The following is a 25,368-nucleotide window of genomic DNA, read 5'->3' on the forward strand; positions in this document are numbered from 1 at the left end:
ATTTTGTATCACTCTGATTTTCATTTGCTTCCAGTAACAGATACATTCAGTCTTACTGTTCTTGCTGTCTTAAGGGTACCAACTCACTCCAACGGATTTTTTTTGAAATGCAACCGTAAGTTAAAAATAAACTACTCTTATTTTTACTTAGTCCAAATGTAATTGTGACTGATGGTTCAGTCTGACATAGCAGATGAGTACTTCAATGCAGCATTCTTCCTTGGCATCCTCACACACACACAAAAGGGTGTAAGTGCCTTGTAGCAGACTATACATTACAATAAACAAAGATCTAACCGTTTCCCAAATGACCCATTTATTTCAGCAGATGTACAATCAGACCCCATTCCTCTAAGCACACAGTAAAAATGTAAAAAACAAGCAAACCTAACTCTTGTCATTTGTTTGTTCTACAAACAGCCCACCTTACAAAAACTGAGGTCTTAACTTCAGGGAGATTGAAAAAGGTGACCAGCTGCAGTCCAGCATCTACTTCACAGCATATTTCCTACCCTAATACAAGTGTTATGTTCTTATACTTCAGAAAAGGGCCAAGAGAGAAATGGAGAAAGCACCAGATATTTTAAATTATGATATTAGATTAATTGAAAGAGATGCCAGCTTAAGGAGAGAACAAAATGGCAAGTGAGAAACTGAAACAGCAAAGGAATACTGGGAGTGGTAGGGCATTACATATGCCTATATGTATATATATAAAAAATTATTATTATATATAAATAATTGCCCTACTTGGTTTTACTGAAGCAGTGGCCTAAACACTGTAGTCCATAATTCCCCCATCTTCTCCACAAATTGACTACAAAGTGTCACAAAAATATATGAATAGCAGCCACCTAAATAAAACTGAGAGCAGTAGGGAGAAGAGACTCAGTTACTAATTTCCTCTTCATCTGGTTGCTAATACAGTTTAAAAAACCTCTACAAACCCAAATATATTTAAGACAAGTTTGGCTGACCTTCACAGTCAGATGAAATTCACAGACATATTTAAAGGTGCAAGGTGCCTATAATCAAAAGACAAAGACAAAATTAATTGTAGCCCAGGAACCAATTACAGTCTAAATGCACCAAGACAAGGCTGAACCGAACTGCACAAACCTGACATTACACAGCTACACAATACACACCATTACACATGAGACAGTCAACCACGAAGAGAACAGAGTCTACAATTATATGTCATTACTGTTGGACAATAAATAAATACTTTTCAATGAAAAAACTCATCAAAGAAAAGATTGTTAAGAACAAAGAAGCAAGATGTCAGTTTGTGAAGGTAGAATGTTTGCAAATTGACAGAGCCATGATCACTACAGAAACCTTTCCTTAAAGCAGCATTGTTTTCATACTCATATACACAATGTGATAGGGAGTCACCTGGAAACAGGTATGTTTGCCTACATACTGGAAGAAAATTAAATTAAACACACAAGGGTGCTAGAGCATATACAGTGCCTGATAATATAACTTTAACAGAAATTTACCCAAAAAAATCTCCTCATGGTTTGAACTTGAAATAAAGACATTCCTAGCCCACTAAGAAAAACTACTGCAAAAAGCCAATGTTTCAGCAGCAATTTCAGACTGAATCCACAAAAAGGGGACACCGATCTGTCCAGTTGTCACGTAATGGTCATGCTGTTCAAAAGTATCAAAGACACAATAACTGCAGTAATAGAATGTGGGAAAGGAAAGAAACAAGCTGCTGCAAACTCCAGTTCCTCACGCAAAAGTATAAAAGTATCTATATAAAGCCAAAGGTAGAGCAATAAAAAAAACAACACAAAAGCAGCTAACAAAAAATATATAGATAACATCACTGATGCATTGAAGGATCTACTGAAATAGGTGATAGCAAGATGTTTTATCAACTCAATGCTGTTCTAACTGGCAAGTTTACATCAGCCAGAGGGACCTGTTAAACAGGAAAGCCAACAAGAACAGCAAAAATAAAGAGAGCTCAATAGTTATTGAGGTGCTAAGGAGACAAAGCCCTACAGGAATTGTTAGCCTTGACAAAAAGATTAAAACACCCAGAATGAGTGTCAGAACTTCTCACAAATAAATGAGATATAGCAAAAAGCAAGAGAAAACCTTATAGGAGAAACCTTCACAGCTTAAGAGAAGAGCAACAAATGTCACTAAATACTTTAAAGCACAAAAGCAGAGGCATCTCCAGAAAAATGGCATTTACAGGTAAGTAGGAAATAAAGTTGAGTTAAGCAACAGCAGTAACTGAGGAAGTGCAGCACTTCTCTGACTGCAGTGAAGGAAAGTAGCTGCACAGGTAACCCTGGGGCTGTGCATCATCCTATGAAAGAGACAAAAATAGAATGAGGAACCACCCACATCATAACCCAGCCCTGCAAGTCACCTGAAACAGACCTCCCCCATCTTTCTAAGACTTCTGCTGACCACTACAACAGCACTGAACTGGTTAATAGCTTGAAATGGGGTAGGCAGGCTTCAGTCCATCATGCAATCAGAAATTTAAGGGTCTGTGAACTGCAAGGGCATTCTCAGGGAGCAATGATTTGACAGCCTGTCTCACTGTCCTAGTCTTTTTCTAAAGTATGTGGGGTTTTCTTTTTAGAGGCTTACTGGGACTCCAAGTCCAATCTTGGACTGTGTAAGCAACAGAACACTGTAAACTCCTCATGACACAATGCACGTTGTAAACTCAAAATACTATCAGGGAAAAACTGCAACAAAAAGGTACCATCAATTTCTAAGAAAGTATCTCCCTTTTTTCCCCCTAGTACAATTATTACAGTTTTATTGAAAGAAGTAAATAGCAGTTAAAGTGAACCTAGACACAAATAAATGCCTTAAAACCGAATTCATTTTTTCCTTCAGACACTGACACTGATTTATTCTTAGAGGAAAGCTTATGGATACAACAATCTAGATATCATGTGGTTTCAAAGAAGAAAATTTATATAATGGAATCTAAACCAATCTGCATTCAGAAATCAGAAGATTGTCCAGTTCCCCCAGAAACATGTATGAAGTTAAAAACAGAGTTACCAATGTCAAGCAAAGAAGCAGGCTTTTTCCAAAGCGAAGCAGAAGAAGGGATTAAATTCATATGCATCCCAGTAGGAATGTCAAAACAAAACTGAAATCACAAGTTGGTAAAGCAGCTGTTACAAGCACCAGACTTAACAGGAACAGAATATCAAAAAATCTAGTTCCAAGCTGTAAAGTATAAATTCTGGTCTCAAATGCTGTTTCTCTCCAATATGTATAACTGATAGACAGATCTACCAAAATCTCATACAAACCTCCTGATTCCTTTGAAAGCAAATGCATCAAGTACATTCTGTATAATAATGATGCCTAAAATTCATCATAAATTCTGATAATCTATCAGCCAAGATATCTGAAATAACACTGAGTATCTGCCAGTGCCAGGTATGGATGATGTGTCAATACAGGAAGGGGAACTAAAGCACTCCCTACATCCCCACACTGGGTATCACCCCTGTCATGTCCCTAAGCAGCCTTTTTAATAGCACAGAACTGCAGCATGGGGAAGGCAAGAGCCCAATGCAGGTGCTCTCAGCTACTGTGTAGTATTGCAGGGACAATTTTCAGCTTTGGAGAAGTCAGTGTGGAGTTTACATTATGAGAAGGAACAATGTCCAATAGCTGTTCTACCACTGCTTTCTCCAATAAAAAGGCATATCTGGTTATCCAGCTGCCATTATGCAGGTGGGAGACCCAGTAGGACCCAAATGTTTCCTTCAAACACTATTTGCAGAGGAAAAATTAAAGGAGTTTAAAACAAGAGGATATGAAAAATCTCAGTACAGTGTATCAGAAATGAGTGAGATGTCAAGTCCTCAAGGTCATCCAGTGCAACAGGAAAAAAAATGTATATTCAAATAAAATCATGCACCTCATGTGATATTCTACAGCAGGGTTCAGCACAGAACTTACTGCTTCTTGAGGTCAGCAGGTCTTTACATTTTCTCCATTAGAAAGAGAGCTTGATCATTACCAAGTGTTTCCAAAACCTCTATCTTAATAAAAGATAAAATAGATGCTGCTCACATTGTGGAGAGCAGGAAATGCAGCTGCATGAGAAGGTGTCAAAATTTTTAAAATACATAAGACTGTAGGGCTAACACTCATTCAAATCTCATTAATTTAAACCTTGGTTATGTAAATCCTAGATTAGTTCTTAGTACTCTTGCCTACAAAGCAATAGGATCAGGCTTTCACTTCAGTCATGCAGGAAACAAATGTAAAATGTGCATCTTTTCGTGTGATTAGAAACAAAAACTGTAAGCACAGAGAAAAAGGTTTCATCCTTTAGCTACTAGATCTGCCATCTTATTTCTGTGGCTGAGCCATAATTAAACCTTCAGCCAGCCACCTCAGTCATAAGGATAGATAACCATGGATTCTTTTTCTCTGAGCCCAGTCTTATCTTTATAAACCTTTAAAAGGATCTCGAAAATTTTCAAAGAGGATAAAACAGATGTGGAGTGCAACCACTTTTACAGATCCTCAGAAGAATTTTAGTTCAATTTGCAGGCATGATGTACTATATACCACCAAATGTAGTATAAAACTTTCCCTAAAATGGGTCACCTGAAGACACCTAGCTAAGATCACTGCACAGCTAATTCATAAGGGAAAAAATCCAGGCATTTGCACATTTGATTACATAAGATGTAATGTATTTAGCAATATGTAGTCCCAAGAAAAAGAGAGCCTTACAGTAATCAGTTATCTGATCTCATGGTGAGGGGCTCTATCACCACAGAGCACGAAAAGTGTGCAGAGTACCATGGGATGTGCTGACTACTTCTAATCCACCATTGTTTCTGTCTCATGTGAAACAGGAGTGCACCTGCAGAGATAGCTGTTCTTGCCTGTAGCTGTCTCTCCAAGGTGCCTTATGAGAGCAGCCTGGTGAAATGTCCATGACACCAACACTGTGATGGGCCTCCTAAGGCCTAATTGCAGCAGAAGCATAAAATAAGCTGAATCACAGAACAGAAAGAAAATATAAAGAGGCTAGACAGAGGACAGCTAAACACATTCTTCTCGTTTCCCCTCTCCTGTGCAGAGCACAGCAAAGGCTCATGCCCACACTCCTTAGTGACCCAGAAACATAAAGCAACCAGAAAAGCTCCCTTTCTTTCTGATCCTGTTGTGAAACTGCAAATACCAGCATGGGAACATCTCATGGTCCCACAGCAAATTTAAATCCTTGTGACAATGAAAACTGCCCCTATAGTCCTCATTCTACAAGAGCAGTTATTCACTGCTACAGACAGCACAACTACCGTATTAAAACTTTGCTCCTACTTTTTATTTCTCAGCAGAATAAAAATGAAAGCCCAAATATTTACCTTAGAGAGTTATTAAGCAATAATATTAACATTTGTTAAGAAGTTTGGGTTTTTTTAACAAATACTTGGAAATTTTAAAAAAACCTACCTCCTAGCTTTTAAAATCCACCAAAATCTAAATCTACTTTAAATCATATTGCCATATATGGATGCATATATTTATTTTAAGAAAATAAGCCCAACTGTTTGCTTCCAGAACAAACATGGGTCTCTAACAATTCCTGTGCAGCAAGTACAATGGGAAAATAAAGTTATGACTACTGACAAGATTTTGTATCACATTCTAGCATGCAAGAACATGTATTTTGTAATACTCACTTTCAACTCTTATTTGCACCAGAACTACAGTGAGAAAAACCTTTCTTCTCTTTGGAAAGCTAGAAGCAGATGGTAGAATCTAGCTACTACTAAACCACTACTACTAAATTAACCTAACCATCCTGCTTTTTGCTTCTTGGGGGCAGTTATGGTCTCTGCCAAATACCCCATGCATTGGGGTCTTCTCACAGCGGGAATACCAAACCTTGTTTGTAAAGCACTTTAACAGAAGAAAAAGCCAAAAAAATCCTCCCAGATAAACAGTAACATACATAACAATGAAACTCTTAAAAATTAATACTGATTTTTTGTTTATTCTAGAACAGTTTTTCTATTTGACTGAAGAGAAGCAGAGAGAATTTATGATGATTTCTGTGCATTAATGGAATGCTATGTAGAGGTCTACAACCAAAATCTTGAACCCTCTTAAGTTAATTTTGTAACTATTAACTCCCTGACCCGGATGAAAGTAACTTATTTTCCATGTTAAGTCTAGCTAGCTTCTTAAACAAAACCAATGCACAAGGTTCCCATTTAATTACATCTGAAACTCAGCCCTTTATTGCAACTGAGACCAGAGTAAAGTTCAAATTTCATCAGCATCTAAACTTCACTTCCTTAGGTATCAATAGCTTTGCAAATACAAAATGAGTATATCAATTCATTTCCTTTTTTCAGAATCACATCACATATATCTAGACCCTAGAAATCCAGCCATACGTTAATTCTTAATTTCAGTATATTATTAAAGGCTGTGTTATGGTGATAAAAAGCTTCCAATAGATTAAAAAAAAATCTGCAACTGGAATTCAAACCTAACACTCTAATAAATATACTCAGTGAAGCAATTTGCATTAAATAATTTGACCCCATTATAGTCTCTGTATGCTTGTTGCAGAAGGCAATGGTAAGCCTATTCAATAGTTATTTTCACTGTAAAAGCCTCTATTATACATTTAAAATTATTATTTTTATATTAAACTTGTTAGATTCCCAGATAATTCTACAAAAGTACTGTAATAGCCATCATAAAGTTCTAATCAAGCTGTGCCTTCAAAAATGTATTATGTTATCACTAATTAATCCCATTGCCAAGTGCTCACTAGCTATTCTAATTTAGTAGTCCACAATGTCTCATACAGATTACTTTAAAAAAAAAAATTGGTTTTCTCTGAAAATAGGAATGGCTGACACTTCCCTAAATCACAGAGTTTATACTTAGGAAGCAAAATACTTCCTCTGCAAGACATTCCAAATGGCAAATGACAACTAAGTAAACAAACATATGGCAAAGTAACATCAAGTGGCCACTCAGTAAGCTAAGATGTTAGTCTCTCATAGGATTTTAAGTATCTCTCATATTTAAGGAATTTCCCATGTGGCATCCAAACCAAATACATCCACTGTGGCTTCAGAGAAATACCACAATTCATTCAATATGCTGAAGAGACACTCCTTACTTTTTTCCTTTGCAGAGGATCTCAAGTATCTGTAGTGATAACTAGGGAGTGAGTAAATGGAAAAGAAACAGAACTAGGTATCTTGTGTTATCAAACAAACAGAAAATAGAAAACCATGTAGAATTTGTTCTACAGACAAAGCTTGTGAAGAGCCAAGTATTAGATAAATACTCAAAAGTTGTCTGACATTAATCCTGATATAAATTAAGATGAAGCTTAACTTACTGGTAAAGTTCCTGGTAAAGAAGCATCAAAGAAAGATACCAAAGAGTTAGGAGGTGCTGCAAACTGGACTTGGGAACCAGAGAAAAGTTTTGAGTTGGAACTGATCTGTGCGTGAATTTCCAGACCCACAACTGGTACCCATGGAGCAAGACTGAAAAAGAAAGAAGGGAAATACAGTTTTAATAAAGATTACATTAAACCCCATAAACATAAAAAATACAATAAAGAACTTTGCATTTATTCTTTTATTAAAAATTGAATTCTAAGAAAATTGTAAATGATGTTGTAAATACTCTACAGCATAACGACAGAATGGCTGCAAAAGTGGAGAATTAATTTAAAATACATATGGAAGGGACTGTATGACAAAGTGTCTTCATTATACACAGAAATGAATGCCCTGAAAAAGAAATCTAATGATCTGAAACTTTTAATTTTTCCTTACATGAGAAATCTTAGAGAAATTAATGAGGCAAACTTGCATGCTGGATGAATCCTAATTTGGTACCTCATGAAAAATCACAAAATCATGATAAATATCAATTACTTCTCAGGTAGTTTGATAAATCTTCAGCAGACAGGTGGCATAATAAATTATGTATTCTTTGTCAGCCAGTCACCTGCGTGCTGGGAAAGCTGGCTCTCCAGAGCAGTGTTAGTAGCATATTAGCATAAACATCAGTAATCTGGTAATAGAGAAATCATCATTTCAACTAGAGAGTTACTGCTCTCTGAATATACTCCACAGAATAAAACTCCTCCACATAATCTAAAAAATAATTGCAATTCTCACATCCATAACCTTTATATGGACAAGAGAAAAAGGTCACCTTTACAGTATGAATTGCTTGACAGCTTCTGTAAGTAATTATCTGGCCTTGTACAAACGAAGTGGCACAAATAATATTTCAGTGATGAAATCACATTTCTGTGGCAAAATACTTCAGCAGTGTAAGTACCCAGATAGCTATAGGAGATAAGCAAGCTATGGAAAAACATCAAAGAAATATATCAAGTACAGCATTCTTTCCAAAGATGAACATAATGCATTGCCAAGATTTTAGTTCTGTCTGCCCTGCAACAGCTGAGGACATCCCTATAAACACCAAATTAGTGATGCAGATGCCACTTACACTGCTGTTTTAGGGATACTTAAAAAATTAAGGTTCAGATGCTTACAGGAGCTGACACATTTCATTTTACTGACACACAGTATTTTCTTTAGTATTATCAAAATAATTTAGAACAAAAGTCTTGGTTTTTTGTTAGTTTTGGAAGCCAATTTATTTCAGCGTTTCCTGCATATTTTTTGAAATGCAACCCCCTCATATTATGAGTAAGAATAACATCAGGCTTTGCTTAATGGGCGAGTTGTCTTATGCTCAGATAAGCACACAGCACTGACGAGGAACTTGGAGTTTCCTACAGTTTTTGTTCAAGGTTTACGTTTATTTGTGATTCTAAAGAATGAGCAGCATTCTTCTGCTGGTGTCTGCATAACTTCACTCAGGTGATCAGGTGCACGATGAGAAACCTCCATCTCAACAGAGAACACGGCAGGTTGTCCAATCCCTAACTTGAAGACGGAACAAAATGCTTCATTCCAGGCACACGGTCAAACCTTCACAGTTCTCCACTGGGAGAAAAAGCTTCTTTTGGACCAAAATAACACTTAAAAAAACTTTGCCAGCCCTTGCGGTTTATCCGAACGCGTGAGTGCTAACAACTGCTGCTACGTTCGCATTGTGTGGGAACTTAACCAGAACCAAAGAGCCCAACATGTCAAAGGCAAACAAAAAAAGCGCTACTGCGAAGACAAATGTGCTTTTGGAGGTTTTGGGGGGGTGCGTGTCAGATAAACGCGTGCTGAGAAGGTGCCACCAGCCCCCAGCAAGCTCCACACCGCTCAGCAGATGGGGTTTGAAGCCGCCCCTTCTCGCCATCTCCTTCTGACACAGTAACCGGGCCTTCAGGACCCGGCACCCCGCCCACCTCCGCCGCTCCCCTGCACCAGCCCGGGAGCCCGAATCGGGGCCCGGTTCCCGCCCTGCGGATACACCCTGAGGACGGGACCCCCTGCCTGGCAGAAAACCACCTCTCCCCCCGCGCCGACCCAACCCCGTACCCGCTCTTCCCAGCCGGGACCGCCCCGCCTCTCGCATTACAGCCCAGGGCCCGCTGCCCGCGGCGGGAGAGACCCCCGGCCCTGCGCTGCCACTCCCGGCGCCAAACCCCACCGCACCCCCTGACCGCCGCCGCCATTTTGCCTCTTGCTCGCCGCTGAGGGGCGCCCGCAGCGCCCCCTGGGAAATGTAGTCCGGCGCACGGGGCGGTTGTGCTGGGAGTGAGAGGGATGGCGGAGGGGCGGACTACAACTCCCGGCAGGCCCCTCGCCTAGGCCGCGCCCGGCGCTTCAGGGGAAGGGCGGTGTGCGCCCCCCGCGTGCCCCCTGAGGCGGGCGGCCATGCGAGCCCCGCGGGCTCTGGTGAGGGGGAGGCTGAGGTGGAGGTAGAGGGTGTCTGGAAGGTTCTGCGGCTCCTCAGAGTCGAGGTGTGGGGTGCCAACTGCAGGCACGCACCTTTCCGCCTTCACCAGGGGCTGGGTGTATTTTGACTCCCCTCAGTCTGTGGTGAACGTCAGGCTTCTGTACCTCGCCTTTGGGTTGAAGCGGCCTCGTCTCCCTTCGTGGCTCAGGGTCGCGGGTCCCGTTACCGGACAGGCGCAAATCCTCCTCACACTCTACTCTCCTGCTTGCCTCCTCCCTCAGAGGTGTTTCCCGTGGTACCGAAAGTTGTGCCAGCATTAGTGCAGGGAGCAGCAGCAAAACAATCTGACAGGGTCCTGAGAGGCCTTGGTACTTGAGTTTGCAGGTCCACTGCCGGCCCTGAGGAAATGAATGCTTGTCCTAGAAGTGCTGGAGCAAGAGATGGTGATTTTCTTTTAGCTGTTGTTTAAAAGGTCTCATGATCAGGTCTTCAAGGGGGTTGTGTACAGTTTTCTTTTGGGTTCACCCTGGTAGAAAAATGGCTGGTATGTTATAGGTGGTGTTTTGCAAAAAAGCAAATGATGTGGTACCATGCAGTTGAAATCTCGCATCCTAACTGTGTATATAGCAGCAAGGTCTCTGCAGGGCCTGGGGGTGTTAATTCTGTACAAATACATGGTAATAAAGAATGCTATCTGGCTCATATGCAAACATCTTAAGTGCTGTTTATGCAGCTACATTGTACAGACATTAGAAATAATAACCTTCTGTCCTAAGCCACAGGCCTGTGGAGCTTAAATAGGAACATGCATTAGCTGTTGCTTATGTCATCTTTGCTCTATGTCAGCTACTGCTAATAGAAGCTCATCAGTCACTAACATTTGAGTAAGATCTCTTTCTTCCAGCAGAGGACAGTGGTACACATAAGCACCTGACACTATCTTGCAACCTTTACACCCTTCTGTCTTTCCAAACTCAAATAAGAGATGTTGAGTGGTTCAGAGTCATATGGAAGGCAAATTATCCAACTAAGGAAATGTTCCGTAATGCTTGTTCCATAAGAAAGAGTGTCATAGGGAGAAGTCATCATGGATTTACCCCAAGGAAATCATGCTTGACCAACCTGATTGCCTTCTATAACATCATTACAGGCTGGATAGATGGAGGGAGAGCAGTGGATGTTATCTACCTTGATACCAGCAAAGCTTTTGATACTGTCTCCAAGGACACCCTCATTAGGAAACTCATGAAGTAATGGGCTAGATGAGTGGAGAGTTAAGTGAATTGAGAGCTAGCTGTGTGACAGAACTCAGAGGGTGGTGACCAGTGGAGCAGGGTCAAGTTGTAGACCTGTAACCCGAGGGTCAGTACTTGGTATAATGATGTACAACATGTTCATCAGCAACCTGGATGAGGAGACAGAGTATATCCTCAGCAAGTTTTCTGATGATACAAAACTGAGAGGGGTGGCTGCCATTCCAGAGGGCTGTGCTGCCATCCAGCATGACCTGGACATGCTGGAGAGCTGGGAAGAGAATAAGCTGATGAGGTTCAATAAGAGCAAGTGTAGGGTCCTGTACCTGGAGAGGAAGAACCTTGAGCACCAATATAGGTTACCCATGGGGCAGTGGTTTGCCCTTGTTACCAGGAGGGCCAATGGAATCCTAGGTTGCATAAAGAGGAGTGTGGCAAGTTGGTCAAGGGAGGCTGAGAGGCCTGGGATTCTTTAGCTGAGGGGAGACTTTGTTAATGTCTACAAGTATCCAAAGGGTGGGTGCAAGGAAGACGGATCCAGACTCTTCTCAGTAGTTCCCAGTGGCAGGATGAGGGGCAATGGGCACAAGCTGGAACATGGGGAGTTCCATTTAAACATAAGAAAAAACTTCGTTACTGTGAAGGGTGACAAAGCACTGGCACAGGCTGCCCAGGGAGGTTTTGGAGTCCCCTTCTCTGGAGATATTCAGCACCCACCTGGATGCAGTCCTGGGTGATGTTGCTTTAGTGATCCTGCTCTAATGGGAGGGTTTGACTGGGTGATCTCTGGGGTTCCTTCCAACTCTGATAATTGTGTGATTCTGTGATTCTATTCTATTAAATATTTTAAATTAATTAAATTAATTGGAAGTTCTTTATAAGAAGAACCAGCTAAAAAATGCCTTCAGCAGACACTGGTCTACAGTTACTTGAACAATGTATCTTAGTTTAATTAGTCTGCTGCATTCTTTTATTGGGGAATACCACTCCCTTGTACATCAAAGTGTAATCAAGACAAATTCCTTTCCAGTAAAGAAGACATGGACATGGGACATCTCAGATATATTGTGGATGACAGAACATCAGAGTGACCTTTTTCCTTCTCTCCTGTTGTGAAGCTCTCCACATATCAGATGACCTGATGTAAAGCCTGTATAGCAGTCTCTAAGCCAAGGGAATAGGTAAGAGTTTTTGACAGTTTTCATATGATGAAAACCCAGTTTTGGGGGCCTGTGAAATGTATTGTAATGAAGCATGCATTTCAGTCTGAAGCTTTAGTATATGATTATTATTTCTGCAACAAATGTACTCTTTTAGCAATTGTCCTCTGTGAACTCTGGATTTAATAATTATATGATACTTCGTAGGAATTTACAGGTCATTTCAGCCCAGCTATGGGGACAGGTTCTGAATATAACTCTAATATATTTTTACTGGTGTAAAAATGGAAAATTTCAGATTATTTTACTTTCTTTTAGGCCTTTTATTCTGATATAATAGAAGATATGATAAATAATCACTAAGAAGCTAAAACCTTATGAATATTAAAGTCATGTTACTTCAAGTCTTACTCTGCCTTAATTGCACAGGCTTCTGCCCTTATTTAAAAGGGAGCAGACAACACAGAGGAGTTGAAATCCACGTTCTGTATCCCAAAGAATTCCCCTGGAACTTTTAGCTGTATGGGTGTTGTCTTATGTGGAGAAGAGGACTGGAAGGTTCAATTGTTTGTGATTTAAGTTGTCACAATACTATTTTACTTCCCTTCCTACAAAAAAAAGACCTTTTTCTTTGCAGCCCTGTGCCAGTGATCAAGTAGGTAATGAATGAAAGCTTACACATCCATATACAGGAATCTCATCTATCAGAGACAAGCAGGGAATAATTGCCTTTCCCAGCAGCTCACTTTGAGGTAGGAAAGGCTATGTATTTGTTCCTTATGTACCCTAGGCAGCAGCTCCTGCTTTGCAATGTGTTTATACATCATGCTGTGGCTTGGAATAGGAAAATAACTCCAGCACTGCATAAAGATTTGCACAATGATAGCTCAGTACTAACTATGTAGACTTATGTCTTAGAGAGGGTTGGCTCAGGGAACAGTTTGCTCTGAGTTTCTTATAAGTGTAGGAATCCAACCAATGCCTGAGAGGAAAGTGGAATTTTTTAGAGGACAAAAACCCAACAGCAGATCATTTAAGCCATACCCATGAATTCTGTTCCATTTATTTGAATGAAGTTCCCTCTGAATTTGTTTATAGAGTCCAAGCTCTAAATTCTGCTTTCTTGCAGGCCATGTTTAGCACACATACTTACTCCTTTTGGGGACTTGTGATCTCCTTTTGGTATAGCAGGGAATGGGGTATTCAGGCTGGGCTGTTTGTTAGATACCTCACAGCCTGCCTGCAGGGTCTTATTTCACCCTGCAAAGTAAGGAAGAGGCAGGAACCTCTTAGATTTTGAAGTGCATGGTGTGGCTTTTGGAAGATTAGTTCCATAATCTATCAAATAATCATACATTGCCCTACAGGGAAGAGTAATGAAGAGGATTGTTAAATTTGGAAGCAAACTATGGTAAGGGATGTCTTCAAACTTTTGGGCCCCTAAGATCATCTATGTACATTGAAAGCTGTTTTACCTCTGTAGCTATAAAGAAATTTTCTTCTTTTTCTGAAACTTTCAGCCAACAAGTGCAATGATTTTTAGCCTGGACTACTGATTCTGTTCATCTGGCTGCCAAAATGGGAGATAGCAAATATATAAAAATGTACCTGATCTTGCAGATTGAAAAAGGGTTTTTCTCTTGACCACAGAGACAGTGTTTAGGGAGCTAGCAGAGCTGTCTTTGATGATCTGCTGACCATATGTGCATGCATGCATGTAGTGATAGACTGGGTAATACAAAGAGCCTCAAGGTTTGAGGGGTATTATGTCAAAGTCTGGTAATGTATGAAACAGCATAATTTTTTGACAGACAGGTAATAGGACTTTATTTCTTAAAAGTGTTATTTCTCAGGAGTTGAAAATAAGGGCAGACTTGGCAACACAATACATTTGTATACAGGAGTTCCTATGAACACTAATGGAAATACAAAAGTAACATTCAGGTAATTATATTAATGTGGAAGGTGAATTCACTATTCCTCAGAGGCTGTGTTGTAGGAGAGAACCTGTACTTGTGGTTCAGCCCTCAGAAACCCTTACACTATTGTTTTCTGTACTGGTATTCACATGGCATGTCTTGCTGGGAGTGTTTCAATGAGCAAGTGACTGCACCTGTGGTTTGAATCAGGTGCTGGCAATCTTGAGAGCCAGCACATAATAGGCTCTTCGTGGCTCAGGACAGTGAGTTAGTTGTAAGTAAAGTAGTTACTGGGCTCATTGTACCTGGGAGATTTAAAGCCCCGTTCCTCAAAAGCAAAGGCAGTATTTGAACAATTTTATCACTACTAATGCATCTTATGGTGAGTACCACTGCTAATCCTATTGTTTAATAAATTTAACTTTTTTTTTTTTTTGTTTCCAGTATGAAGTTCAGCTGTTATAGGCAGAGTTGTAGAGTTTTTTCCTAGTGTTTCACTGTTGTGTGGGTGTTGTATCTTGACTAAGTTATTAGAAAATTCATATTATCAGCTTGTGCTACCTTTGGTATGATTTCTAGCTGCCTAGGGGTTGCCTTATTTTAGTTGGAAATCAGAAGGATTTACTTCCAGGGTGATCGCTTCTTTTTTTTTGGACCTGTGATAATATACAATGTTTTCTAAGTATTTGAGGTGTAATTCATGAACTGGGATAGGTTTATATTTAGATGGAGTTCAGTCTAGAAGCTCGGGGGTGGTTTTCTTTTATAATATGTTTTTCAGGAAATGGGAGCTTTGTTGGGAAACAGCAAAGACTGGGCTGAAGTGCCTAGGTTAGAGCCCATGAACTTATTTTATGATCCTTGTATGTCCTGTCTGTGATAGAGCATGCAGAAGAAAGTAATTGATAATGTTTCAGCTAAACTATAATTTGCTACTATATTCTAATTGTGTTGGAATCTGCAGGAAAATCTTGAAAAAAATCCTTACAGGCTTTGGTTTTCATTTTATCCTTCCTTGCCCTTTACTATGTGGAGAGAAGAAGCATGTTTGCTTTTTTGTTCCTGCGTTTTATTACTTTCTGTATTGCATTTTTGTGTATTCTGTTTCTTCCATTTACAATCTTCAAATGAAATCTCAAAATGCTCTCTCATATCTGAGGCCTGTTGCTTCCTAAATTAAGAGCCACAACTCTTGTTGCAAGCTATGTATGAATTTATATGTAAGGTCAGGGGTATAAAATTTCAGCAGTGTATGGTTTCATATAACCACTACTTGAACAAGAACTTTCTCCATTGACCCCAGGTTAAAGAAAGGAACTAAATGCTATTGTACCAGTACAAGACTAAATCCTAATCTTTTGTTTCTGACTGTAGCCTGACATGGTCTTGATGCTGGTCAAAGTAGTTTAGACAAACTGTTTCTTCCAAACTGCACTTGAGGTATAAATTTGCTGTTCTGGTGTCCTTTTAAATTGTTTATGACTTTGCTTTCAGGAACTCATTTGTAAGATTTCAGCTGACAACCCCACATGAGAAAAAATAGACACAAAGATCTATGCTAAATTTGTTTAAAAATTTTAGTTGAACAGTCAGATCAGGAATATGTATCAGGGTGTTTTCCCTGACTAAGAGATGACATTAATAATAAAAAACCTTTTTGATTATTATTGACTTCTTTATCATGAATAAAGTGAAGGAATTGTTTGGAAGAGTTGTCAACTAACATATCGCTTGAAGTAAACCAGTTATAATAATGACACTAGTTTAGTCTAAAATTATTTTTTTAATCAAAACTAATCTAAATATAGTCTCAAGTGTTACATTGTATCAAGGTGCTGCCTTTCAGAGAGGGATTTCTTTAGAATAAAATTATATTGCAGAGGATTAGCATAATTCTTCTAGGGTCTGCCTTTATTGTTCTCGGCACTAAGGAATGGTGTGAAGCAAGGAGGATATAAACTAAAACTGTTGACCAGATGGGATCTTGTGATTAATTACTCCATTAAAAACACAGCAGAAATGTAATTGAAGGAAAAGAGGGAAAATACTGCAGGTAAATGCTCAGAAGCTTAAATATGGTTCCAGACTGTGAGGTGAAATGGCTCTCTCTTAACTTTTTTTTCTTTCTTTTTTTTTTTTTTCTGTGCACCAACTTAGACTTTTGCTTGTTTTGGATTGATTTATAGGTGGTTATTTATTTTTCAAACTGTTTGTATATTCCTGGCTTTGGAATGCATACACCTGTGTGTTCTGTTATGCATCACCCAAGCGGGTGTGAAGAACCTGGGCTGAAATTCTTATCCTACTGGATATAATGTCTTTACTCAGGGTCATAATTTTTTTTCTTAACTTATTTTTTGCACAGTCACACTGCTGTCCTCATCTTCCCACAGTGCCTGTAGCATTTGAAGTGAAGTTTGATTTATGTTCTGTTTTTTTTAATATGTGACAGGGATGTTTATAGTGTGCTTTCCTCTCTGTATTATATTTATGCCATACCTGTGTGTTTGGTAATTTTTCTTATAGTAAAATAAAAAATGTAAACATCACTTTCCCCTGAGAGTGAAAAGATATGACAATGCCCTTGAGATTATTCATCTACCACTCAATTTAAGTAATGCTTATAGTTGTATAATTGCCAAACACATACCAAAGTGATGAGTGAAATATAGAAGGAGTAATATAGAAGTAAGTGTCACTCTTCAGTAAGTTAGATAGGGGGATGCTGTGTTTTGGGGTTTTTTTCTGCAGACTCAGGAAGGCTCATTGCTTTTGAATCCTGGTTGTGATTTCTCCATGGACCTGGTAAAGATAGTGCGTTTGTCACAGGTATTAACTGAGAGCTTGTAAGCAGAGTCATATGGTGACAATCTGGAGAAATGAGTACCCTTTGGCTACAAAACAGGGCAGAACAGACAGAAGCAGCACAAAAGTATTTCCTGTTTTGTTACTTACGTATCTAGTGCCCTAATGGAAAGGACTGTTGTAAAATCGAATCAAGTATTTAATCTTCAGTCATTTATTCTGACCTTGGGCTTTCTCTGGCATCAAAAGTTCATGCTGACTGGTAACATGTCCAAGTTCATGCCCACTGGTAACAGCAGTTTATTTCACATTGGCTGCTGAGTACCAGAATCTTTATTTTTTTATTTTGAACTTGTGACCTGGTTGCTCATGTGTTAACTTGGCTCCACTAAAGGCTCTTGAGATGGTGATTTGTTTGTATCATATCACTGTGCTTCTGTTTTCCAATTTATTCTTTAGAAAAAGTATGAATAATTGTGCAGCTTTGCAAACAACATCTGTATTAAAACTGTAAGACAATATATAAAATATATCCATAGTAGAATACCTCCTTTATTTTCAATTTAAAGGTAAGGAAAGTAAATAATTGCTGGGTTTTGGGGGAGGCTGTTTTGGTTTTTTTTTAACATCATCTCTGCTTAACTCCTTACATTTCCAGTTATGGAAGTGATATTCTCTTTGTAGGAACTTTCATTAACCAGTCAGTCGGTAACTGCTCTGGGAGTAAAGTGCTTCAGTAAGTGATTAGTAAATTGCAGTCTGAAGACAGAATGTAAAAGGTGATGTGTGCTTTGCACATACTGGGGCAATGGTTCATTAAGTTTTAATAAATTGGATGATCTTTGAAGTTCATATTTTCTCCTTGCCTTCTGCAGTATAGCAGCATGGGTAAGGAATCTGGTACGTGCCAGTAGCAGCACAGTGTGCTTTGTGTCAGAAGGCTGCTTTTACAGGCCTCATCCTAGCAAAATTCTCAGGGACCTCAATAAGACTTTGGGATTGATCCCAAAGCTGCAGCTAAAGCAAAACCAGAAGATTTAGCATATGTTAGATAATTGCAATAATGCTTTTGCCTGAGGGACTTCAGGGACCAACCTTGCTAGCTCTGCCATATGCTGCTCTTCTCTTTTCTCTCGAAGTATTAGCACTTACACTATGGTAGCACAGGTTTATTTTATCTACTCTAGTTGTATTCTCTCTCTCCTGATGCTTGCTGTAGTGGCATAAAAGGCATACGAATGCCTTGCTGGCTTTTGTTCTAACTATTTTTGGTGACTGTTCAGTCTTTTTCTACTGTTGTGTAGATTAAGGCACTACATAAGTGATTGCATAAGAGCCGTTTTTCCATCAGGGTAATAGCAGTATGAAGAGAAGCAATACTTTACCTAGTCACTATACAATTCATAGGTTTTTAGTGAATGTACAGAAGTGTAGCAGACAAACCTTTCTTGGGGCACAGCGCTTCAAAGTCAAAAATGTGTTCTTGCCAAGGTGCACAAACAGCGCTCTGGTCTTGCTGCCTTTAGACTGGGCTAGGCTTGTTCTGTGCTTCTGCTCCAGACTCAAGTCTGGAGGCATGGTCTCAAGTTGTGCTGGGGGAGGTTTAGGTTGGACATTAGAAAGAATTTCTTTACCGAGAGGGTGATCAAGCATTGGAATGGGCTGCCCAGGGAAGTGGTGGATTCTCCATCCCTGGAGATATTTAAAAAGAGACTGGATGTGGCACTCAGTGCCATGGGCTGGGAACTGCAGCGGTAGTTGATCAAGGGTTGGACTTGATCTCTGAGGTCCCTTCCAACCCAGCCGATTCTATGACTCACTTAACCTCCTCTGGCTGCTGGAGAGTGAGCTGAGCATGCATTTGGAAGCTCACCTTTTTATTGGTCATCCAATCCTGCTCGTGCACAGCTGGGGTCAGCCCTAATTGGGCACAGGTGGGCTTAACACAAGCTCACGCCTCCCACCTTGTAATTAGCAACACCTGATTGCCTCATTTCACTACACAAAAGAACCTTTATGCTAGGCCAAGGCATGCAGAAGAAACTGTATAATGGAAGGCCATGTGATGTACCTGGCCTCCATGGTATGCTTTGGGTTACTGCCTCCTGTGTTACTGAGGTGGAAATTCAGTGAGTCAATGATTTGAATTGATATGCAGCTGTCCTGTGCATGGGTAAAAGAAATACATCTGTGTATCAAGAGATGTTATTTTTTAAATTTTAATCTGCTATCTTGTGGTACTGGATAGAAGCTATCTAGTCCAGAGAACATTTTATTACTGGTATGACTCATTCAAAACTTACTATTTCTCTTGGATCCTGTGAGGAAGAGATTTAACTTCCTCTTGCAGTCCCCTTCTTCAAAGCATGTCCATTGTTTTCTTACAATGTTCCGAAATGTGGAACCAAGGATTAAGTAGAATAAAAATACCACACAAAACAAATGGAAATTAAAACAAATATTATTACTTGTCACTCTTTCAATGATTGAAAAACACAAAGGACAAGAGCAGTACAACAATCTGTGCTCTGAAATATGCAGGTCTGGACATACTGTCTTGTAAGTATGTGAATATAGTATTCGGTAATGCAAAGTAGTTTATACTTTCAATGAAAAGTGGTAAACTACCTTCCATGATAGTTTCTGTGCAGATTCTTATGTCTTGTAATTAGACTTTTGCTTGTGGTAATATCTTCGGTCTTTTCAAATCACTAAATGTCTTCCAGTCTCCTGCTGTTTAATTTTAAAATTGATTTTTATTGTTACACTCATAAAGCAAAGATGTACATTTAGTCAGGATGTTTTTATTCTAGCTTAAGAAGAAAGAATGAGAAAATTTTCATGAAAAATAGTCAGTGTATCTGCTAACCTCTTCAGAAATGAACACAAAATGAATTTGTTGTCTCTTTGTACCAAGCTGTGCTTGAAAGATTTGCAAATGCATGCAAGTAGCATAGTAAAAAGGCAGCACATTGTGAATGTATCTTTCAAGGCCAAGGAATAGCTTAAATATGTGGTTGATATAGGACATTTCCAGTTGGATCATATATAGGGTAATTACTTTTGACAAGTTAATTTTGCAATTGTCCAATTAAGGTCTTCATTCATAGCTTATCTCTTCACAGTGTGGCTGTATTCAGGTGTTCAGGCTTCCATTTCTATTCCACATTTAAGTATGGACCAAAAGCCATGTGATGTGAATTCATTCAAAGGGCAGTTCTAAATTTTGAACCTTCAATCCACATCTCAATACTGGCTTAAATCAAGAGGTGTGGCTTCTTATGGACATGAGACTTTAAATGGAATATCAAATATCTAAATGTACTTTAGAATTAGATCACATGGAGTTACTAACTCTGCATAAATATTACAAAGTAAATATGAAGAGAGTATGGAGCATGGAATATTTGGGGTCCCAGGATGACACTATTTTCAGTTGATAATGGAGACTGTTGCTTCGTTGCTGTTTATGGAAGTGGAAATAAACAAAATCAGGAGCATACTGTGTTTGTTTAAAAGGTACAAGGGTATCTGTAACCTGCTTCAACTGGTCAGATGTTGTTGGGTTTTTAGGAATGAACTAATAATATGCATTAAAGGTGGACTTTGTTCCTAAGAAGCTTTTGAAAAGAACTTAAAAAAATTAGTATCCAGAGCTTATACTCTGAGTGAGCAGAGAAGGATTAGGGAACTGGTACATGATTAATCAAGCTAGTGATTACACCCTACTGAGAACTCAAGGCACCAAAATTACTGGGCCCTGGGCAGTTAATTTATATGAGATAATTAAGTATTAGTGAGGTGAATTCAGCAAAGATGTACAATAGTGATGGTAGCTAGTGTTTTCTGTCATCTGTCCTCTTTTTCACTTGCACAGAGATCTCCAGTGGGAATGTGACCAGATCTGAGTGTAGTTGGACTTTTATGGATTTTTGTTGCTGACACAGAAGTCTGTAGGTTGCTGCTCTAAATCCCTCTGAGGAGAGAGAGGGGGGCATGCAACCTTCCTGTATCTGAAAGTGGCCTACAGGAAAGCTGGAGGGAGACCTTTCACAAGGGTGTGTAGCGATAGGATGAAGGGTAATGGCTTTAAACTGGAAGAGGGTAGTTTTAGATTTGATATTAGAAAGAAATTGTTTCTTTTGAGGGTGGCAAGACACTGGAACAGGTTGCCCAGGGAAGCTGTGGATACCCCATCCCTGCAAGTGTTCAAGGACAGGTTTGATGGCCCTTTGAGCATCCAGGATGAAGATGCTTAACCTCCTGGATGAAGGCCAGGAGAATGTGGTTTAGTGGAAGGTGTCCCTGACCATGGCAAGAGGATTGGAACTAGATCATGTTTAAGGTCCCTTTCAACCCAAACCATTCCATGACTCCTGGTTTTTGAACTTAAGCTATAACTGGATCTTGACAGCATCTTTAAAGAGGCATCTAGCTATCAGGCTGTATCATCCCACATATGTTTGGATTAATTTTGTATCCTACAACTCTCACATTGATCCTTGTTTGAACCCAACAAAAGCCAAGCTTTCCTTTGCATAGCTGGAAGTCACTAACATGAGAGCAGGGCAGGCCAGGCCAGGCCAGGGCAGAAGAGCACACGTTAGGCAAGACAGTGGAAAGTTTTGATCACAACTTGGATTTCTCTTATTGACAGGGGAGTCCAGCATATTTATCAAGTTTCATTACTGACACCCAGCAATATAGTCTGTAAGTGGCAGTGACTCATTTTCTCTGATTCCGTGTAGCTTGACTTGCTCAGAAGCTCTGCACTCTGGAGAAGACCTTCCATTATAACTTGCCAAGTGGCTTTTGATGTCAAGAAAACAAGCCTTGAGGCTTCTGAGTTTATGTCCATCCCACACACTGCTATTTAAGTACTGTTGACATAGGCTTCTGAAACATGGCTTGTCTAGTGCTATTTATCTACCTACTTATTAAACCAAAAAAACCTGACCTTCAATATTTGTCCGCTGGGCTATTTCTCTGTGGTTAATTTTGTGAGAGATAGCTGAAAATCACTTTATATATTGGCTTACATGTCCAACTGTGGAATTATCTAGAGGATAATAGTAATATAAATCTTCCACCCAGATTTTACAGCATTGTTTCTACTTTTTTTTCAGCTCACTTAGAGTAGGTCTGGGTTCAGGTTCACATTGTTGCCTCTGGCATCATTGCTTGTATGTGAGAAAATAACTGCTCAGAGTTCCAGGGTACAGCTCTGATCTCCATTTTGGTGCAGATAATGGGATAACTGCTGACCAAAAATACAAACACCAGCTTTAGTGTAATTATCCTTAGCTGAGGCAAGAAAGCTTTCCTAAACTTCATTCCAAACACAGCAAAGCAGCAAACAAGCAAGGGCTATGGCCTGAGCTTCAGTACCAAAAGCATTAATGATGCAGATAAATGTATTATGGAGGGCCTTTGAAAGAACATTATACCCACGAGGACTTTCCAGGTAGAAAAGAATGTCAGTCTAAAGCAGCTTGTCCCAGAGTTGGTGTGAGAAAGCTGGAGAGGTGGTAATGTTTTGGCTGAAGAAAAAGTGCTGGCTATGCAGCACTTCAGAAAAACTGGTTAAGTACCAGTGCATGAAAATGTAATTTAAAACATACCTGGTGCTCTTCTATGTTATAATAGAAGTCAAACTGCTTCTCAGCAGTCTCATGTGTTAACAAAAAGTGCATATGTGGCTGAATGTTTTCTTCCCATATCCAGTGGTAACAAACAGAACTGTGGTGCAGTCAAAGCTTGGTTTTCATCGATGCTGGTTTAAATCAGACCTTGGTGTGATGGGGACAGTGTCATTACAGCCATATAAAATGAATTAAATCTAGGCTGGTATTCAACCAGAAAGTCTGTTCTTTGGGTGGAGGGTTTTATGAATGGACTGCACCTGCTCTGCTGCCTAGCAGTAAACTGGTAAATGCTGTGCCCAATGTCTTATGGTTTGTGCTTCATCCTGCTTGGAATACTGACTTGTCACAGTAATTATTGCAGGTGTAATCCATGTGTATTGCATGCTAGCAATGAGCCAGTTGCATCTTTATTTTTGATGTCTAGCTTCAAAGATGTTTAACCTCCAGTTTCAGAGTTTGTTCACATTTCATAAATACATCATTAGTAAAACTTAGTACTCTCATTGTACTTACTATCTTATGCCACTGCACTAGTATTTAATCTTCATTTTGCTAGTTATATATTCATTAGTGTAGGCAAACACTTAGGGCTGGATTCATTATCCATGTAATGGGTGGTACAAAGATTTAAATGCAGGAAAAATTTCTCAAGCTTATTTAAGTGAGGGGATAGTCTAATTTACATATTAGGGCAATTCAGGGCTACCCAAACAGTGGCTGACAATCCATTCAACTATGTTGGAATGGAAATGGAGGGAAAAGTTAGCAGAGGACATGGGGTTTATTGAAATAACTGTATGTATGTGAATATAGACCTTAAGGGAAGTTGCTTAGAAAAGTGGAAGTTAGTGCCTTGCCTGTTCTTCCCTCCTTATGCAAGAAGGAAGTAAATGGCCTCTCACAGTCAGACCCAGTCTGAATATAGTCAGCAAGTGAGCCTCTGCTGGGGTGGCAGAGGCATTGTCACCTGTGCTACGAGGTCTTGGGGACAGGCAATTTTTACTGTATTTGCTGTTTTCTCCACCTGTATGCCAGATGCAAGCACCATCGCTCCTGCAGCAGAGAATGAAGCACATGTCAGTGTGTTGGTGGTATTGGCACAACCTGCAGCAGAGTGTATGTTTGTGCTGATGTGCTGGACTGTGAGGAGGGGTGGCTGGGATAGAGTCACAGTGTTGAATCATGTCTAGGATTCCTGTTGTGCTGCTTCTACATTTGTTCCAGCAGTAGAACAAGCTATTCACTTATACTGTGCCTTGGCATAGGCGTGTGAAACTAATGGCACAGTCACTCTTTCAATTTGGTATTTCAATTCAGTTCACTCTGTATAAATATGTTCTTTGGCTCTGTCTTTCACAAAAGTAGATTAAGTTCCAAATGCTGATAATAGTGTTTGTGTTGAATTGTTACCTCATTCCACACATCTCAGGGATGGAGTTAAAAATACTTTGGGTCAAACCCTTCAGTCTTTTCTAACCTGGGTAATTCCTTGTACAAGTAGTCCAATAAGATTTCATACTAACAGAGACAATTTACTCAACTTAAATGCCACATATCTTAAAATATTTCAAAACTTAAGTTTTGCAGCTTAAGTGTAGCAAGATTTTAAGCTAACATAAGTACCAGTCCACTATTGCCATACTTCTATATAGTTGCATGAAAAATTGTAACGTTCATCATACTGGAGCCTGTAGACATCCTGTTGGTTGTCAGTTTTTACTGGTATATAAATAACATAAAGCTAAAAGGTTAAACAGTGCTGTGATGCAACAGCTTTTTTTTTTATAAAGGGGGAGAAACCCACAGAGACTTCTTGCAAGTGTGCAATGTTTCAAATAATTTCAATATTTATTACTGAAGTATTTGCCCTATCTGCCCCCACACTTACTAATGCTCCTGTGCTACCCATTAATCACCTTTTTCATTAACTCCCTTTTATCTACCACTTCCTCCTTGTGCAAGTAAATACTAGAGTTGCTAAATCATGTGTAAGGCATGAAAAAAATTCTTAAACACTTTTGAGTCAGGTTATCTGGTGTGCTGTGATTTATTTGACAAATGAACACAGAGAAGAATTGGTTATGCAGTGTTCTTGTCCAGTTACTTTTGAAATTTCTCTTTCTTAATTTCATTTTCTTAGGTTCCTAAACACCATTAGTAAATGCATGGATGTCACGTGCCAGATGATGTGTATGACTTCCTGCAATTTACATAGCTTTTAAAATTTTTTGAAAGAGAAAATGAAGCACAGTACACTGGCTAAGTTAATAGCTTGGATGTATGGCTTTTTCAGCTGCAGTAATATGTAGCTTTATTTTAGCTAGAATATTCTCAAGCCTTTACCAGTCCTCAAGAAGTCTTACAGTGGGTTGTAATTCCTAAGATACTACTTTATTCTTTACACTACTTATTTCCTTCACAAATCCCAGCATTTTCTGTAGGATTCTTATCCAATAGAATTTTTTTCAGCTAATACCAGGTATGGTTTTTGAGTTCTCAAACTTGTCAGCTCTGCTTGCAACAGCTTTCTGTGAGTGAATGAACATTTGAGCTATACTGGGCCAGAAAGTAGATATGGGCTAAAATGTGTGACAGCTACATGCAGCACTTTGAAAAGGAAGACAGTATGCAAAGAATCAGGAAAAACTCTTGGATCATATGAAGTCATCAGTGCCTGGGCCTGCACTCTGATGGTGGTGTTGACAGGTAT

At 39.4% G+C, this 25,368-nt stretch overlaps 1 protein-coding gene and 1 long non-coding RNA gene across 3 annotated transcripts in view; one reads left to right on the forward strand and one right to left on the reverse strand.

The window, feature by feature from the left end:
- GATB (glutamyl-tRNA amidotransferase subunit B) overlaps positions 1–9,675 on the reverse strand; it is a 40,694-nt gene extending 31,019 nt beyond the window's left edge. For both annotated transcript variants that reach the window (XM_071742944.1, XM_071742943.1), the window contains exons 1-2: positions 9,516–9,675; positions 7,391–7,541 (exon numbers count right to left, since the gene is read on the reverse strand). In XM_071742944.1, the coding sequence (XP_071599045.1) occupies positions 7,391–7,541; positions 9,516–9,652 (288 nt within the window). In that variant the 5' untranslated portion in view covers positions 9,653–9,675. The remainder of the gene's footprint in view (positions 1–7,390; positions 7,542–9,515) is intronic.
- Positions 9,676–9,868: 193 nt separating this feature from the next.
- Positions 9,869–25,368, forward strand: part of LOC139795823 (uncharacterized) — a 216,426-nt gene continuing 200,926 nt past the window's right edge. Inside the window, exons 1-2 of the long non-coding RNA XR_011725712.1 lie at positions 9,869–10,319; positions 12,160–12,310. This is a non-coding gene — a long non-coding RNA (uncharacterized lncRNA). The remainder of the gene's footprint in view (positions 10,320–12,159; positions 12,311–25,368) is intronic.

This window comes from Heliangelus exortis, chromosome 4, assembly GCF_036169615.1.
Source record: "Heliangelus exortis chromosome 4, bHelExo1.hap1, whole genome shotgun sequence".
Taxonomy (NCBI): domain Eukaryota; kingdom Metazoa; phylum Chordata; class Aves; order Apodiformes; family Trochilidae; genus Heliangelus; species Heliangelus exortis.